General features: G+C 35.7%; 2 protein-coding genes across 15 annotated transcripts; one reads left to right on the top strand and one right to left on the bottom strand.

Moving 5' to 3' along the window:
* Positions 1-4,349: 4,349 nt before the first annotated feature.
* On the top strand, positions 4,350-10,338 carry LOC18429434 (5'-AMP-activated protein kinase-like protein). Of its 11 annotated transcripts, none has more exons than XM_006838720.4 (8): positions 4,350-5,097; positions 5,253-5,412; positions 6,074-6,248; positions 6,375-6,607; positions 8,915-9,060; positions 9,159-9,306; positions 9,986-10,054; positions 10,169-10,338. In XM_006838720.4, the coding sequence occupies exons 1-8, from the start codon at positions 4,592-4,594 to the stop codon at positions 10,262-10,264; spliced, it is 1,533 nt and encodes a 510-aa protein (XP_006838783.1). In that variant the 5' UTR covers positions 4,350-4,591; the 3' UTR covers positions 10,265-10,338. The 11 variants fall into 11 exon arrangements, 7 of the variants coding, with proteins under 7 accessions (XP_006838783.1, XP_088717579.1, XP_088717580.1 ...); XR_016051776.1 differs by having other exon boundaries at positions 4,362-5,097; positions 9,169-9,306; XR_002280109.2 differs by having other exon boundaries at positions 4,362-5,097; positions 9,961-10,054.
* Positions 10,339-12,493: 2,155 nt separating this feature from the next.
* LOC18429433 (Regulator of chromosome condensation (RCC1) family protein) lies at positions 12,494-18,827 on the bottom strand. 4 transcript variants are annotated; one of them, XM_006838719.4, is made up of 8 exons: positions 18,259-18,821; positions 16,918-17,073; positions 15,630-15,788; positions 14,542-14,712; positions 14,321-14,452; positions 14,116-14,232; positions 13,023-13,121; positions 12,494-12,928 (listed from the first exon to the last, which is right to left on the bottom strand). In XM_006838719.4, the coding sequence occupies exons 1-8, from the start codon at positions 18,431-18,433 to the stop codon at positions 12,720-12,722; spliced, it is 1,218 nt and encodes a 405-aa protein (XP_006838782.1). In that variant the 5' UTR covers positions 18,434-18,821; the 3' UTR covers positions 12,494-12,719. The 4 variants fall into 4 exon arrangements, 3 of the variants coding, with proteins under 3 accessions (XP_006838782.1, XP_088717577.1, XP_088717578.1); XR_016051774.1 differs by having other exon boundaries at positions 12,494-13,121; positions 14,321-14,357; XM_088861451.1 differs by lacking the exon at positions 14,542-14,712 and having other exon boundaries at positions 12,494-13,121; positions 14,321-14,491.
* Between the last annotated feature and the right edge of the window lie 590 nt (positions 18,828-19,417).

Here is a 19,417-nt window from a genome sequence, read left to right as displayed (position 1 = left end):
TTAGTCCATGGCAGAAAAGTTTACCATATAAATGGATCAATTAATGTGAAAAATTGCATATCTAATTACATGGAGGACTTCTTTCATATAAAAAAATGTTCATAAAATTTTTTTTTTTCAACATGCCCTAATATATATTGGAAACCCTGAACTACTTGTGAACCACTTCTACCACTTTTCCCATTTTTGGATTGATTGCATCCGCAATTTTGTGGTTTTGAGCCATTCTCTCATCTAATTTGTAATCTTGTGTTTTCTTATTTGGAAATTGAAATTTGAAACAAATGTGCGCAAACTTTCCACCGTATTTCTCCGGGGCTAGCTTTACTATGTTTGTCTAAACACACTCGCAAACAATGAAGCCCTTTTCAGGCTTAGTTGTTTGTTGGATAGTCCCTTCTTGAGATAGGATTAGGCCACTCTTTTGTGATTTCATGGACAAGGCATTTCCTTTTACCTTTTCCAGTAATTAGGTTTGGTTCATACGTGTTGTTTCCTAGTCTTAAAAAGATCAAGATCGAAAAGTTGATTGAATCGATAACAATATCACATATTAGTGTTAGTTTGATAACTACAACCGCTATTCACTTGTATGATATTGTTTTTGACTCACTCCCAACCATTCAATCTTGATTCTCTAGATATGTGAAATGCTACTTTGTCGTGAAAAAGTGTGATAAAATTATTTACCTTTGGTACAAGGATGCCCCATTCTCGTTTGGTCATTCGATGTGAATTTGGTAGCTGAGGGTGTGTTATTGATTAGGTTCAAAGCTTAGAAGAAAATTTTTTGAGCTTTGTGACATGCACGAACAGCCAAAGTTTCACAATGAACAACCAAGGAAGATTGCGGCCTTCTTGTATTTTCAAAAATGAAGAAAAGGTTTTCACCAAGCTAGTGTGCTGTATTTTGTTTGGAAAATACTATGTATTATTTCAAAATATTATCTCCTTTGTAACATAGTGTTTTGGAAAGACTTATGTGGGATATTCTTGTCACTGATATTTTAAGAACTGAAGGGAGAGAAGACCTATGTGGGATACTCGAAGCGTATTCACACGCGTGTGCGAGGGTGCTTGATGTCGCACTTCACATGCTCACATCCAAAGTTGGGGATATAAGCCACTTCGATATCTCCATCCTCTATATCTTACGTTATATGCTAGTAATCCGCTCTAATATGCCTCGACTTATGGTGAAATATAGGTTCTTTAGCCACACTAATAGCTGCTTGATTATTATACATGATTCTCACGTTATCACATCTTAAAGGCCCATAATTCAACAAATTCAAGAACTTTTTATCCGCATTGTCTCTGCCAAACAACAAGCTACATATTTAGCCTCTATGGTGGATAGGATGACTATTTTTACTTCTTAGTAATGGCGCCCCCACTATATATGAACAAATAGCCCGAGGTCGATTAAACTCATTTGGGTCTCCTTGGAAATCAAAATCTACGTAACCCAAGGGAGAATTCATAAACATCCCCATGAGTGAGAGCGTAGGCAATGGTGCCCTTAAGGTATCTCATTATCCTCTAAATGGCCTTCGGATGTTCCAATCCTAGGTCACTTTAAGATCTTCCTATTAAGCTTTAGGGAAAGGCTAGGTCAGACACATCAAGGAACCAACTGCGCCCCTAAAGGGTATCCTTTCTATTTCCTTTCTTCATTTTTAGGGGACAGTTAAAAACTTACATCTCTTTTCAATGGGTGTGCATAGAGGTTTACACTCACTCATCCCGAATCTATCTATCACCGTCTTGCAATAAGTAGCTTTAGAAATTTGTATGGTTCGAGCAGACCTATCCCTTATAATCTTGATACCCAATGCCAAAGAAGTTTCTCCCTAGTTTTTCATGCCAAAATTCTGATAATATTGTTTTGATCTCCATCACCAGTCTTTGAGAATTACTAATAATTAGAATGTCATCCATATAGAGTGTTCACTAAGTCACTCCCACTCACATTGACATATATGCAAAGGTTTTCTTGATTAGATTTAAGCCATGCTTTGTCAAGGTTTCATAGAATTTAAAGAACCACATTTTAGATATTTGCTTTAGGCTATAAAAGAATTTATAAAATCTATAAAATAAGTTCTCTTTAGCCTTAATTTCAAACCCCTCGGAATGTCTTATGTATATCTCCTCCTCCCAGTCATCATTTATAAGAAGCGGTCTAGACATCTATTTGATGGAGTTCTAGGTTTAGATAGGCTGCAATGGAGATGATGATTCTAATAGTTAAGATATCAAGGGACACAGCTCTTTACCTAATGTGCACTTGATCAGTCACAAAGGTATTTTCTCACTCTATAAATAGGAACTTGTTTCTTTCGGTTTGAGAATAAAGTTTTATTACTTTTTTTAAGTATTTTGTGGAACTTTCTCTCTTTAAAAGAAATACATTTGGTACTTTAGATTTTGTATTACTTGTGTATTTGTATCGACAATATAGTTTTTCAAAATCGCCTGCCTTCATGTATCTTGAAGATAATTTTGCATGATAAAACTTAAATGCACAATGATTCTTATCATTTAGGCACAAAAATCCTTCTTAAGAGAGTGATCCTTTATTTGAGGGGTGCCGTTTGTATAGAGCCTAGGCTCTAAACAATCAAATTAGAGCCTGCCTTCAAATAGTATCGAGAAATGTGGTTTCAATACTGAAAATATTTGTGATAGCTTTAAAATATATTTTTATCTTTATTTATAAAGTTTAAAGCTTCAAAAAATAGTGGAGATCGATAAATCTATAAAAATCTTGAAAATCGATGGTCCAAAAATACTTCATAAAATACACTATTTATGAAACTTGAAATCCATATTTTTTCTTGTGTCCATGCATCTTGATGTCAAAATGATTAATTTGATGATATTTTGGCATCAAAACAACCGCTTCTAGTGAAATTTTTGAGGTAATTGTTTAGAGCCTCGGCTCTATATAAACTTTTTCCTCATTTGAGAAAGTTTGAGTAATACATTATTTTTCTCCATTTCACCCTCTATTTCTAAATAGTGCAATCTATAGTATGAGGTCTCTAATTGAGGGCCATCTTGAAGACACGTGGTCAACTAGAAAATGTAGAGAGCATGGCCACGTCCACAAAAGTGTGAAAGCAAGAAAGTACATATTTGGACATAGAAGGATTCCATCCAAACACTGATAAAGAGAGAATTATTAATTCATATAAATATTATTGATAGCTTAAGTTGTTTGGCGTTATTGTCATTAGGATTGGGAGTTTCTCTAGGTCATTTCATTCAATGCCATTTCATGGGAAACTTGTCCTAGCTATTCAATTCATGATTGACCTTGGAATATAGAATTTTCAAAAACTTATGAATCTGGAATTTTCCTAGACATGCCCAGTACTTAATGTGCCTTTTTTACGTATTTTACCCACTATTTTTATTTATCGATAAATTACAAAAATCTTTTTAACATCAAAAAAATCACAGAAATCTCTTTTACGAGTCTCAAACAAATTTATATGACATATGAGCTTGAGCATACGAAATCTAATCCCCTAGAATTTTGCTTTTTTTCTCAATGGTAAATAGTTTATGAAAAATTTACGCAAACATCATTTCTACTTTTCGTTATTTAAAAAGAAAATTGTTATGTTAGGGGTACTCTTACAATGAGTTTGTTTTTTTTTTTTTAAAAAAAAAAAAAGGGTATTCAACATTTTTGGACACTTGTATCATAACTTTTTGGGTTAGGGGTATTTTAAGTAATTAATAAGGATAAAATAAAAATTATTGATATAAAAAAAAACATTATTAATTATGTTGGAGGATGACATCATCCACATAAAATGTAATATCACTTAAACGGCGCAATGATTGCTTCTTAACCACTGGTAAAATGCGACTAGTTTCCTATAAAAATATTTAAGACCCGCTTTCTATGATGCCAAGCTTGCACATGTAGAAATATGAGTCTCTTAATAAATCTATTTGTTAAATAGATTTTAACATTTAATTTTAAGGACATGTATTATCTAACACGGAGATCCCGAATATGAAAAAATCAAGATGTGATGTTGATTAACTTACCTTTATTTCGGACCCTCCAATTTCATTTTATTTTCTTTTTTTGGTTAATTGCTGAAAGAATCAAGATGTGATGTTGGTTACTACACATGTATACTTTACCGTTACATTTCATGGAGGACTTCATAGGTATTCTACAAATGATTGGATGCGCATTTCCGGCAAGGTTTCCCAGGTGTTTCAGGGTTGGAGAGAATTGAAATCAATGGCGTAGAGACTAGAGAGAGAGAGAGTTGTTTAAAACTAGAGAGAGAGAGAGAGAGAGAGAGTTGTTTAAAACTAGAGAGAGAGAGAGAGAGAGAGAGAGAGGTTTTGTGTTGGAAGGGAGGCGAGGCATTTCCTCTGCATTCTCGTCGTGCATCACAAGTTGTTCTTTGCTTCCCTCCATTTTGTCTCTGCCTTTTACCTTTGTACAAAATTCCTCTCTCTCTCTCTCTCTCTCTCTCTCTCTCTCTTCTGCAACCCTTTAACCAGACAGAGAACATGCAGCATAATCGTTATTCTTTCCCCCCATAACCTCTCGGCCATGGCTTGGTGCCGCTCCCTCTACTCCTCCTCTATGCTCAACCTCTCCTTTGAGAACCCCTCTCTCTGTTTGAATCCTAAAACCCAAACTCCGAAGTTCAAGCTTCTCGCCATGAAAGAACAGAGACTGTTTTCTTCTCTCAAGGGCTCAAGATTTCGATTGAGGTGTTGGGTTTCAGATTATGATATGGATTTAGAGAGAGAAATTTTTTATTTTATGGAGAATTCGAAGAAACCCAACCTTTTTCCGACGAAAGAAGAGTTAATTGAAGCAGGCCGCATGGATTTGGTGGACAGGATTGTTTCTTGTGGTGGTTGGCTCGCGTCTGGTTGGAATTTGGAAGAAGAAGAGGAAGTCAGAGAAGAAAAAGAAGAAGAGAATGAAGGGGATAGCGGTGATTTGATTACTGGTGGTGACGATGAACTAGGGTTTCGGGATATAAATGAAGAATTTGAAGAAGGATATGGTTCAAATGTTAGTGTTCCTTCCTCTTCTGGACGGTCCATGTAAGGCCCAATTCGCTATTTTAAAGGGTCTGAGAGAGAGTGTGTGTTTCTATATAAAGCCATGCGAGAGAAATATGGTACTTAGGGATCTTCTTGTTCTACTGTTTTATGGTGAATTTGAAATTGGATGGTTTGTTTCTTGTTCTTTTTTGCAGAGAGATGGAGTCTAGTGATTCTGGGGTTGAAGGGATTTTGAGCCGGCTGGAGAGAGAAAGGAGTTTTTCATACAGGGAAGACTCAAGAGAGAAGAGGAGGGAAAGTAAGGATGACAATTCTTGGGGAAGATTAACTGAGCTTTTTGGTGGTAAATCCATGGTACTGTACTATTATCATTCTCATTTGTTCTATGTTTCTATTTTTATTCTTGGAAATCCTCTTTACTATCATGGATTTGCTTGGTAGTTATGAACTTCTGTTGTGTTAATTCTTGGCATTTTAGTCAGTGTTGTTTAGTTTTCTTTTTGTTAGGCAAGTAGATTTTCACAAAATAATTGGTTTTCAAATTTTTCTGGTGAAGATTTGCTCAGTACAGCTCAGATTTGGATTCTTTTTTTTTTCTCGCTTTTTAATTTCGGTGGCCTTGCACCACGGTTCCATAATCTTGTATAATTTGAATTCAGTTTTGCATTCAGTAGATGTAACTTTGTGCACTATTTAGATTCCTGAAATCTTGCTATTAAGAGGAGTATGCAGTTTCTTAATTCTTATTAGATGTTCCCGTGAATAAATTGTGGCTATCATATTGCAAATTACTGGATATATACACGTCAAAAGGAGAGAAAAAAAACGGCTGGATACGCATTTCAGTCACAGTGAATGAAATTGTGTTACCCATAAGAATAAACACGCTAGTTTAGAAAATCTCGTCCCCACTAAACTAGTTTTTATCTTTTTCATTCCTCATTGCTTGAATGGGAATATCTACATTGAATGCACTTTTTGAAACTGAATATATAATTTCGTTACTTGTAAAAAGGAAGTTGCTGGCCCCAAAAAAATCAATGGGTTCAGATCACTGAACCTAAAAGAAGACATGTTTGCCGATTCCGAGGTCTTGTATTCACCCCTTGAGGCTCACTCTGGTCCTAATACCATTACTGCTACAACATGTACCGTGCAAACACCATGGATCATAGAGAACTTCTCAGAAGGTAGTTTTTATATACTGGATAACTTAGTTTTTAGAAGTTCTCAGAGGAAAAAGATAAAAAAGAAAACTTAGTTTTGGAGGTGTGGCTTAGCAGTAATCTCTTTATCACAATTAGTGTAATTTACAGATGATCAAATCAGTATGAGTGCAAGGAAGGAGAGCAATGAGGGCCAAAATGATGGGATGAGTCACATTGGGGAGAAAATAAATGGTTTTAATGGAATTGTCAAAGGATCGACCATTGATGATCAAGATAGTTACCAAAAGAGAATACGGTCCCGCATACAGAGCTTAGAGTCAGAGCTTAATTCTATGCTCAACTCACTCAGATCACAAACCAATACTGTTGATTCAAGAAAGGTACGTGCTTCTAATCCTTTGATTTTGTCACCATTTCATCAGATCAACTCATTCATTATTCGATATTGTCCTATTGAACTTATTGATCTATTATCTATGAAACCATATCTTTATTTAATTCTTTTTGGGCCAAATGCAACTTACCTTCTTTTTTATTCTCTTTCATGAAAATAGATTGGACAACTCGATTCTTAGGAAGTGAGTTGTTTTTGGAAGAGAAACTGTTCTCTTCCATTTGGTGAAGTTTTTGCCTTTTATGTTCCAATTTGAGTTTGGTGGCTTGGAAAGTGAGCCCTGAGGATTGGGGATATTGTCGCATCAAAGACCTAAAATGAGAGCTTTTGGGGTAGAGGAGCAAAACATCATTGTAGCATGCTATTTCACTTTCATGGAACTGCTAAGGGTAATCCGTGGGGGTATGCTCTTGTTGTATGGATTTTGACTGCAAATAGTCTGGGCCTGGAAATAATGATGGTTCCCTAAAATGTCCCCTGTTGGCTAAGTGGGGAGTTCTCAATGCGGAAGAGATTGGGAGGGATTTTTGTTACTGGCCTCTTATGTGTTGTATGTCCTTGTTTTTTCTCTTTCATTTATAAATCAGGTATTTTATCTTCTCAAATTTAATACTTTTGGGATCCATTCATATATTGTACTGCTCTTCTACTTAATACAAAGTTAACAGATTAAAAAAAAAAGACTTTTGGGATCCATTCCCAGTAGGTACTCTTCAACGATACCAAATTGAAAGTTGTGGTTTTTATGGAACTTCATGAAATTAGGTACGAGATAGAAGACGAAAACAAGGTAGAAGCAGCCCAAGGGGTTTCATTCATGATTAAAGTATAAAACCCATTACTATATTCTCAGCCATCATATATTATATTAACACTAAATCTCAATTTAGATTCATGTAAAGACTCCCAACCAAGCCCCCATATGTTGGAAAAACCAAAAATCACCTAGAAACCAATCCAATCATTAACTGAATATAGAATTTTTATCTAAAACACGTTGTAGCTAAGCAACAGCTGTTAATAAAATTCTCAAAAAAAAAAAAAAAAAAACAGCTGTTAGTAAAAGTACTACAACCCAATATACTCTTAACTTTTCTATTGTCTACTTTACCCTCAATTTTCAAGATGCAAGAGGATCTTTTCGTGCCATTCCTTTAGAGAAGCAAATTCTGATGCTGATAGATTGGCAAAAGAAGGGGCCTACCCCCCGGCCTCCACGCTGTTGTGATGCCTTCTATTTCCATTCTTAATACCCCCCCCTCCCCCCCCTTCCCCCCCCAACGGGCCTCTGCACTGTTGTGATGCCTTCTATTCCCATTCTGCTTTCTATTCCCATTCTTGCAGCAGGTTTTGTCTTTTTGGACCCTTTTGGGCTTGTATTGCGTGACCATTTTGGTCACCCCTTTTGTAGTTTCTACTATTATCTAATGCAATTATAGTGAATTTTTCTCTCGAAAAAAAAAAAAAGAAGAAAAATTCCAAGATGCAAGAGGCAAGATTCCTATTCATATATTCTCATATCCATCAGAATTGATATGCTTTGATACATTAGAAGTCATGTCAGTTTTACTTGATCTTCTCAGAAAAGATAAAGTGTATTCATATTACCTTCTCTACCTCCTTGTAGTTGGCCCTGTACTTGTGCATCCTGTGACAAGATCGTGATATTTCCATGGGCAAACATCTACAGTTTTGCAGATGTCTAGTTTCTGTCATTTAGTTATATTTCAGTCTCTGAAATGATTTAGTTTAATAATGTCTTTGTTGCATGTGATGGTACGAGCTGGCATATTATCACAAGTTCTCTATAAAGGTGGTGCTATAAATTAGTTCATGTTAGTTTGAAGGCTTACAAATTTACCAAAATAAAGAAGCTATCCCATAGGCTCACTGGTAATGCAACTACTATTGTTAATGTTGTTTTGGCAAGTATGCTATAAAGTATAAACAATGTTTTAAAACAGACTTAGGTTGGGACTTGCTTGGGTCCTGAGCCTGAGTTACTCTCCGCCAAACCTATTGAAAGAGACATTCAAAGGCCTTGTCGGAGTGAGGCAAGTCTTGAGATATTGCCAGGGACTCGTGAGGATTCAGGGGCAAGTTGGCTTGGACAAGTCCTAGTCAACTCACCAGGTATTCAAACACCAGTCATAAAAGTGCACTGAAGTATGTACATATTTAATATTTTATCAGTCATGATATAGGAAACTGAGTTACCTTGATATGTTCTGCTGAATCTTGTTCTTAGGTAAAGTTCTAGGCATCTTATAATGATGAAAATTGTTTGAATCAGAGTCCAGGAGGCTCCCTCGACGAACTACATAAGCTCTCTGATGCTTGGGAGTTTCAGGAGAATGAAATTATGAATACCCGATCCAAGTTACGTTCAACTCATGCCAAGTTAACAGTACTAGAAGGAAAAATGGCACTTGAAATTGTGTATGCATCTTCTCTTCCTGAAGTGACACTTGTTTTTCTTGGACATATGAATGGTTTGATTGAGTACCTCTACTAACTTTTCTACGTACGACCCTTAGGGAAGCTCAGAAGTTAATTGAAAAGAAACAGAGAAGGATTGAAGAGGTTCAAAAGGTGTTGAGGCTTCTACATGATGCTTGCATTGTCTGGCCTAATCCAGGCTCTGAAGTTCTGCTGGCCGGATCATTTGATGGCTGGACGAGTCAGGTTGTTTTCCTAGGGTCTATCAATGAAAAAGAAGTCCAATAATCTTTTTCTGTTTTTGAGGAATGGTCCAATAATCTTTTTCGCCATTTGAATTTTTGAGTTCTTTACCATTATCTTTCATTACACACCCCTGCATTGTTGTTAGGTGCTTGCAAGAAGGTATTTTGTATGGTTAGAAAAGTGATTTTTTTTTCTCATTATGGTTAGGTATACAGACAACCACTTCAGTTGTGACTGTACAGTTTCTTATGACAAAATTGGTGCCTCTACAGTTTATAATTTCTAAGTTCTGCTTGTCTATCCCTTCTTCTTTATTTTATTTTAGTGCGCTTTATGGTCTGGAAGATGATACTACTGCATGAAGATGATATCATGTTAGAAATCAAATTGAGCAACATATTTTTTGTAGGTTGTCAGTGGGAAGAAATATTAATATCAAGATAAGTATATTAATAGTTGTAAGTGCTAGTCACTGTATTCTGATTAATTGTGAAGGTAGACTTTCCTAAAGAGTAACTTGATGCTTTTTATGGATAATAACATCCGTTGAGTAAACATATTACAAAAAGAAGTATGAACGTTCTGTTGATTCTTATGTACATTATGTTAATCATAACCGTGACTTATCCCTCCCTTTATGTGCAATTGGTTCAGTAATGTCATAATAACTTATTTGCAGAGAAGGATGGAAAGGTCAAGTGCAGGTGTGTTCACTTTGAATTTGAAACTATATCCTGGTCGATATGAGGTGATTTATCATTTTTACTCATTTAATTTATGGCAGTTATCAATACATTGACTAGCTTGAGTGTTCTTTTATTTTTGTTTACTGTTTTTTATTGAGTTGTTTTGTGCTGTACAGATTAAGTTTGTGGTGGATGGTGTTTGGAGAGTCGATCCACAACGTCCAATTGTTTACAATAACAGTGTTGAAAACAATCTGCTCATCATTTGTTGATTCATTCGCCCCACTAATAACCCCAATTCATGTATTTTTATTTTTCATTTGATCAAAGAAGAGGATTTCCACTACTGCAGTGCCTTTATTCTTCTCTCTCTCTCTCTCTCTGCATTTCTTTTGGCTTTTCTGGTTCAGAACTTTGAGATGGGAAAGGTCTCTCAAGAAAGGTGAGGACCTCAAACTCTCCCTTAACTCATCCCAAGCCTGGGTAGAAGAGGTGGATTGTATTAGGTAGACAGACAATGTAAAATTTTACCAAAATTTTTTATGAATCCTGAATAAATTTTACCGAAATTTTTTATGAATCCTAAATCTGTGATGATGATGACCGTTGAGATGGGAAGCATTTGTAGCTCATAGAAATATATCATGTATACATACATCAACGCTTTTGTCACAGGAACAGTATCTGATATTGTATTTTGAGATGAATAAGAAATTTTGATGGGAGCTAAGCTGAATCGTGGAATTATTTCATGGCTCGTAGAGTGGGGGAGTTTTAAACCACTTGCCCTCCACATAGTCCCAGTTTTAATTATAAAGTTACATGTCTAAGCATGGTTACCAAAATGTAATCTGAACTTATACCCATAAAGAAACCAAGCAGGCGCATCGTATTTGAACATGGTTATTTTGTTTAAAAAGTATTTGAACATTGTTTACTGAGAAATAAATGCAACTCAACTAAATGAAATGGAAAAGAATGAATTAAAAAGGAAGGTAAAATGCCATTATACCTCATAAATTTAAGCGGGTTATAAAAAATTTCTCATTTCACTAATTTGAAAAATATTTAAAATTCCAGATAAATTTGTCATTAATTGTGGCTACTGAGGCATCTCACCAATTAAACAGATAACCGCTCAAACGAGTTCAATTTCTTGTGTGAATATTTTGAAAAACTCAATCCCTGCCATAACTGAGGCACCTCGCCAAAATAAACAGATAACCACTCAAATGAGTTCTTCAAATTTTTGTGGGAAGATACTAGAAAACCGCAAACTATTCCAGAGCCAGGTTCTCACTAAGTCGTGCAAAAGTCCTTGCCAATTAAAAGATACTGCTCACATTTTAGAGTAGGGAAAGCTTTGTATGTTCTTCTCTCCTCCCTTTTATCCAACTGTTCTTCTGTCCTCCCCTTTATCCAACTGCTTATTTTTTAACTGTCCATTTTTTAATGGAGGGTTAAGATTGCTCCAATCATAATATCACATCTTTACACTTTTATTTCTATTTTTTTTTTCTATAAACTATTTTGACACCAAAGTTTGGACAGCCACTCCTTTATTAAACTCGTACTAACGAAAAATATAAAAAAAATATTTTCAAAAAAATAAAATAACCAAAATACCATTGAAAGTTTCAAGGGGTATTTTGGTCATTAATTTTTATCGAAAAATTATTGTTAATATTTTTTATAGGTGTGCCCCAGTGAGAAGATGGCACGTACCAAATTTCATTTTCAGAAAAAATTGTATTAAAAAACTAAAACTAAAATACTTTGAGACGTCGGATTTAAGATCAAACGGTGAGTGGCTCTCTTGATAAAAAATGGACGGCTGGATGGTAAAAGGAGGATAGAACTTTTATGTTATAGGGGGAAACATAAAAAGCTTTCCCTTTAAAGTAAATAACTAAAAATGGAGATGTGCTTTTCATTTATAAAACTCGCCCACTCAACCATTTGAATGGAATGTGGTGAGTTTTCCATTCTCAAAAAGAGTTTTTATTCACTGTTTTCATTTTTAGAATGATGCTGAATTACTTTTTCCAAAGGTAAAGGAACCGCACTAATCATTTTATGTGGCTAATGTGTAACAACTTCAGCCCTAAGGTTTTGATTAGACTTCGAGGTTGCCCACTCAAAGAACAAGAAAAATGATTTGGGAAAGCCATCTTGAAAAATATAAGGAAAAAATTTACCAGCATAAATGAGAAGAACCATCATATTTGGGTGGCCAAAAGATCACTGATTCTCTTTTCACTCTTATGCCACTAAAGATGGTAGTGACTGCAAGAAAAGCAACAAATGTTTGAAACTCAAAACCAGGAATGTTGCTGGTCCTCGGTTTTCATTGGTCTTTGTTTCTTGAGAAGCTACGAGAAAAAAGTGCATCTGAAAGGAAAAACACAATATTTTAAAGAATTTGAAGAAACAGAAAATAAAAATTCAGATCGTTGGGGAGGATCACTTGATCTATTAAAAATTTTATGATTCAGATAAAGTAGTCAATGAGTCAAATTTATTATCAGGATTCAGCAGCCTCGAATTTGCACAGTACAATATTGATAACATTGCAAATCATACAAATTCTCTTTTCTTGATGAGTATGAATGATACAATCCATGCTCTTCTAAGTTCCAACGTCCTGAGTGCGTACTGAGTATGATCACATACACAGCATACCCCAGAGAATATCATCACTCCTTTCATAATTAAAGGAACACTAAATTAGCTAGGTAATGACAAATCCGATGTATTTGCATTTAGTGCTGTATTTGACACAAATGTAAACCCACTCCCACAATACACTTCAACCTTTCTGCACCTAAGTTGTCCTCTGTCTAGGTGTACCACTTGCGGAATTGTCTGATCACAAGTATTTCCAAGGCCAAGCTGCCCATGTTCTCCCCAACCCCAAGTCATGACCACCCCACTCTCTGCAAATGCAAACAATGGATGGATAAAAGTAAAAACCATTGTGATACTTTGGATCCAAAAGTAAAATCAGAGATTTGTGGTGCTTTTACTTGCCTGACACTATGGCTGAGTGCTCAGACCCAGTGGCCACTTGAACCACGTTTATCCCTTCAAGGGCAGCTACTCTCTGCATAGAAGGTACAGTGTTGGCTTCTGCAGAGTATATCAATACATTCTATCAATCAGTTTCGGAAAGAAACACACTAGCACACATACACACACAATGAAATGGATCAAGAATAAAGTGTTGACCCGTGCCACTAAATGTAAATACACATAATGTGACAATTATTAAACTACCATTTTCAATACAATGTCGAAGGTCTAGTGTTTGATTTCCACAGGTTGCTCTCAACTTAATATCCAAAGTTGGCATTTTCTTCGGGTGAAACAAATATCACAGTTATATGTCATATACTAGGCATGAAGATTATATCCAATATTAGATCTTTAATATGGGTGCCGTTTGTATAGAGCCGAGGCTCTAATCAAAGTAAAGCTCACCTTCAAATTGTGTCAAGAAATGTGGTTTCAATACTGGAAATCTTTGTGATAGCCTTAAAATATATTTTCATCTTTAATTATAACATTTAAAGCTTCAAAAATAATATCGATCAAGCAGAACAATGAACACTTGAAAATCTTGAAATTTGACAGTCAAAAAATGCGTTACAAGATGCAGTATTTCCATAACTTGAAATCTATTTCTTTCTCATGTCCATGCAACTTCATGTCGAGATGATCAATTTGAGAAATTTTGGGCATCGAAACAACCTCTTCTAGTGAAATTGAAGTGGGCTCTAATTTGATTGTTTAGAGACTCGACTCTATATAAGCTTTTTCCCTTTAATACAATAGTATGTCATAGACCTACCAAGAGAGAAAAATAGTAATGCCGACATCCTAATGACCAAGAAAGAAAAGCGTCATACATCATGATTACATAAAATAAGAATGTACGGCAGACTGTCTTTCTTGTTCATAAAGTGCATGTGATACCTCACAACCATAATCCTCAGGCCACATGTGTAACATTAATGGAACATCACAAATAATGATTATATATGCAACAGATGATAAATTCTCTACACATAATATCCAACACTATGTAAGGTTTGGGCCATGAACGAAAGTTAATAAGGCTCACCATGCGTCTTATCACATGTAGCACAGTTCAGAGGCCTCCCCTGTTCCATTGGCGCAGATTCAGAGCCAGAAAGCTTCCCATGGTGGTTCCCACCAAGCATAAACACTTCGCCAAGATCTAACAATTTAGCACACAAATTCATAAAATTTTACAAACTAGTAAACAACATTATTGTATAAAATGACCATGAATAGGTTGTGCCCACCTGTTAGTAACAAAGCATGGTTCCAGCCTAGAGAAACCTGAGAAAATTTCAAAGATGTGGATAAAAGCTGAGGGACTTGATTATGTTTAGCTCTATTGAACCCTCTTCCCCAAGTGTATAAATGCCCATCAACTGCACTATAGGAATTAGTTGCAGGAGCCCTGGCATAATCTGGTAAAATTTTGCCATCTTATAGAGTGCAACATACAAGAAAAAATTACCGGATAGTGCGGCACTTTGATCACCATTTGCAGTCATAGTTGAAATATTCAAATCTTCAAATCCATGAATTAGTTGTGGAAGACTGAAGGATTTTGTGCTCCTTCCAACCACATTTCCTAACTGGGCGTGTTTTACTGATCCAAATCCATATAATGGGTCCATTGCCTGGCCTGTCTTTTAAATTTCAAAGGGATAAAAAAAGAAAAATATTAAACTCTATCATTGTACAATTTCAGAACCAAATTTCTGAACTGACTCCAACTCCATTAAGAGGGGTTCGAACACTACTCAAATGAGCTAAAGTCCAAACATGCCACCACCACTGCTAAATGTCGCAGTCCGATACAATTTGGTAAATATATTTTAAAAAAACACGAAGTAACTAATATATCAGCATTATCCATGTAAATTTGATGGTTAATGCCATGATTCCTCAAGCTGTCTCAAAATTGGATGGATTCCTTTAGTTATCAGGATTGGATAGGTCAAAGACTATCTAACTTGGACATGTGTGCCCATGGATATTGGCATGTATTGAGTATTGACACTCAAGGACATGAAATGCTTGTCCGATACTTATAGAAAGTTTTATTATTATTATTATTATTTACCTTTTCTTACTTGGAATATCAATACAATATTTTTAGTTGCATCACTAATAAAGTACTTAAAGTGGCTCAAATCCCCCCCCCCCCCTCCTCCTCCTCCTCCTCCTCCTCCTCCTCCTCCTTCCTTTCTCAATGTTGTAATGTGTTGTGCCTAAAAGGCCAAGTTTTACGGTTGGAAATTTTGACATCCATGTTGGATGCTAACACTCATTCCTGTGATGACTTAAAAGCTAGAGAATTTACAAAGTGCCAATTAAAATCATCATCATCATCTTCAAAGCTTTTGACCAACTAATTGGTGTCCCCCATTCTGCTCTATTAAGGGCCACACCCAAAGTGCCAATTAAAATGAGAACCATAAAATACGACCCTTTAACCAAACTTGAAGCATCATGAATTCATAAAGCCTTTTCAATTTTCCGTTTGCCTTGTAAATTATCAACAAAAAGGATATCTTAATATCTTTAGTCAAATCATACCTTTCAATAGAACCAGTGAATGGCGCATCCCACATGAGATTTTCAGAACATGCCTGGAGCCAAAAAACTTAACCTCAACGGGGAAGCACTGCGAGTTATAATCACCATGCCCAAGCTGGCCAAATGATCCATCTCCACATGTGAAGAGCAATCCAGTATCTGTAAGAACAGAACACATAAAGATGGCTATTACTCCCATTTCTTCTAATGAACATATTAACTCCATGCTCTTACAACATCTAAGATATTGATCCATAAATTCTAAATATCCAGGCTTAAGTAATCTATAATGATTCCCTATCTTTTGGTGTTTTGACTTTGGAATACCTCACGAAAGCCCCCAACAGTGTGGAACCTAGAGTCAAATGCTATGGAAATGTAATAATTGGGGAATCCCAGAAAGAAGGGAAAAAGGGGATGGTAATCTCATTACAGGAAAACTGAAATTTTACTCTAGATTGTACAATTTATCACAACATTTTTGGATCTTCATTCTTTTCAAAAAAATTATTTCATGTCATGACCCCTTATTCTTGCCTGCCGATGATGATTTTAGACTGATAAGACATATTACAAAAATTTTACGAACTTTGCTTTTTCCTGGTAACATATTCTTGAATTTAATGCAAGTAACTATTTCGCATATTTTGTACGGTCAATATTACATCTAATTACAAAATTTCCCTGAGTTAAAACTTGGACTAATAAGTTGATAGCAAACTAGAGACTAGTGTGTCAGAATTTTTAATCAATAATAATTAGATGCAGTGGTAGTCTTGTCTGCAATTATGTTTTAAATATGCTATCTAATCATTTGCACACTGAAAACATAGCGACAATCATGATGTTCTATTCCTCTAATTATTTGATATTTGCATTGTTTGGCCCCAAGTCACTTGTATATAAACCGAAGAGATTCATTAGATGACCGTAGATGATAATTTTCTATCAAGATATGGCTGTGGTAACACAGAACACAGAATATGACAAAGCTACCATATGGAACCAGAATGTGAAGAGATAATAAGCTTAAGTATAGCAGCCAATACAGATAAAGTGACAAGAAGGACCCTGAGAGATGGCTCTTTTTCTTTATTGATTTGTAGTATTCAGAAAGATGTTGGTCATGAACACATATACAAAATACAAGAAATCACCAAGAGAGGTCAGCAATGTTATGTAACAAAAATTAAAAGAAAGGAACTGAAGTTTAAACAGTACATTGGGCTTAAAAGGTTCGTTGAACACCCAAAAGAAAAACAAAGAACATAAAGCGGACAGGAAATACCTGAAACAAATCCAGAGTGATTCCAACCAGCAGCAGCATTACATATAACAAAATTTTCTAAAAATTTTACATGCTTCGGGTGTGCACTATTCTCCCAGTTCCCATGACCAAGCTGACCAGATTTTCCTCGACCCCATGTCATTACCTTGCCATCTCCTAAAATAACAGAGCATGAAAAGACATAACTAACCAATTCATCCCAAAAAAAAAAAAAACTACTAATATAAAATGATACAGAAGTGAATAAAATCAAATATGTGTAAGATGCATTTTTGACATTCTAATATGGAACCACATACATAACAGAAGATGATTAAGCATGTGTATAATCAAAACAGAATCCCAGCAAAACTATACAATGTATCATTTTAAAAAAAAAAAAGAAGAAGAAAAAGAAAAGATTGTATCTTCTACAAATCATTTGAGACTGGTAGATAATCAATTTTAGATTTTACTTATATATTCAATGGAGAACTTATACATTCAAGAGAACTTAAGTGTCAATCCAATAGGTGATAAGATGAGAGAAAGTAGACTTAAGTGGGCTGGCCTTGTGTAACACAGACAATACAGCAAGAGGTGCGAGTTGGATAAGACTCAAAATGGGCAAGGGGAGGCCCAAAAGGATATTGCTAGAAGTACTAAGAAAAAATATGGTGACTTTAGCCTCACTGAAGATTTGATAGCAGAAAAGAAGACTAGGCAGACCAAGATTCATAATAGCCAGACCCAAATAGTTGGGAAAACCCTACCATGAGGATGATTCAATGGAGAACTTAGCATCAAAGTGGGTACATAATATGGGCATCAGTATGTTGGGTTAATATGGGGAATCTCAATATAACACGAAAACACTAGGAAATTATTTAAACTAGAACATCCATATTCCATACTACAACTACGGTAATTAACATCCATATTCCATACCACAGCTAAGGTAATTTTATGTAAACACCGTACAAGCATTTTTCCAGAAGGTCATTCTTGCCAACCAGGCTTCACTCTTCTTGGTTGTGCGATACCAGAACAACGTCAACTAATTTGTTCATGATGCTATAATAGCAAAAAAGTATCTTCTCACAGTTAACATTCAGAAAAAAAAAAAAATTATGTTCTCACAATTACATACATGTACTTCAGCAAATACGAAACCATATTACAGGAAAGTAGCACAGAGTAATAGGATTTTGCTAGGGCTGCCTCCATTATTAAGTTGATCAAGAAGAACGGGACCAAAATGGACTTCCCTTTTCCATAAGAGTGGTATTATGAGATAGAGAGGGCAAGAGAGAGAGAGAAAGCAGAGAAAATGGTGGGTTGAAGGAGATGAGAGATAGTTACTTGTAAGGGCTATGGCATGGGCGCCACCACAGGCTATGTGAGAGATTGGGAGAGAAAAATAGTGAGAAACGTTTGAAGGGAAGAGTTCATCCTGGAGGTTTCCAGTGGCCAGCTGACCCTCTGTACCAGCACCCCAGCTCCACACTTGCCTTCCTTCCTCCTCCTCCTCTTCCATGGCTATAAAACAATATTAAAGCACTGGAGAAAAGCCAACTTCCCAGTCTTTTGATAAGAACCCAGGCCTGGTTTTACCAAAACACTGACGTTTCCTTGGCAATTAACAAACACTCTCTCTCTTTCTCCTGGCAATTAACCAATATCCTCTATCTCTCTCCGATCTCTCCCTCTCTCAGGAGCAATGAACCACTCCCCTCTCTCTCCATATCTCTCTCGTCGGAACCAAACACAAAACCGGACTCGGACCTTCCGAATCAACGAGTCCCGGAACGCTTAAGTGCGAATAAAAATACTTAGGAAAATTTACAGAAGAAACGAACTAGTTTTAAAAGGATTGTTACATTTTAATGTACTTCGATGAAATTTTTTAAAGTGTTACGCTAGGTGCTTCTAGAGCATTTTATTATTGAGAAAGTATAAAATGGGGCCATTTAGCTGTGGCAAGGTGGTCACAATTCCTTATAACTATTTGATTTGAAATTTGATAGTTTGGATGTGTCGCTAACTTCAAAAAAAATTTCTTTTGAAGTTTGAGCTTGGTCAATAGAACAATTGTAGCCACCCAATGTCACATCCAATGATCAAGATTAATGTGATAAAAAATTTGGACACTTACATATCTTTATTTAATACCTGGAGTATTTTTTGTCATTGAGAGGGGTATGACAATATCTGCATGGGTTGTGACAGTAATGTGAGCACCCTAATATAATTTTTTTAAAAAAAATGTATTATGGGTAAGAATGATTGGGACCTCTATAATATATCAGCATTCATCATTTCAGCCTTTTCCCAATTACTTGAAATCGGCTTGTGACCTCTACATACAAAAGATAAATAATTGCTTTATAGACAATCCTTAATAAAAAAGAGAATTATTTGGTGCGTCCAAGCCCGCACTTGATACTATGCAGGCTTGGAGATCTACTCCATCCATCAAAGAAAGGGTAGATGCTCACCATAAACAATAGTCTTTCAAAGA

This window comes from Amborella trichopoda, chromosome 3 (assembly GCF_054954075.1).
Source record: "Amborella trichopoda isolate Santa Cruz 75 chromosome 3, AtrichopodaSantaCruz75HAP2 v2.0, whole genome shotgun sequence".
NCBI lineage: Eukaryota > Viridiplantae > Streptophyta > Magnoliopsida > Amborellales > Amborellaceae > Amborella > Amborella trichopoda.
The sequence above is the reverse complement of the archived record's forward strand: the minus strand, read 5'-3'. Positions and strand labels throughout refer to the sequence as shown.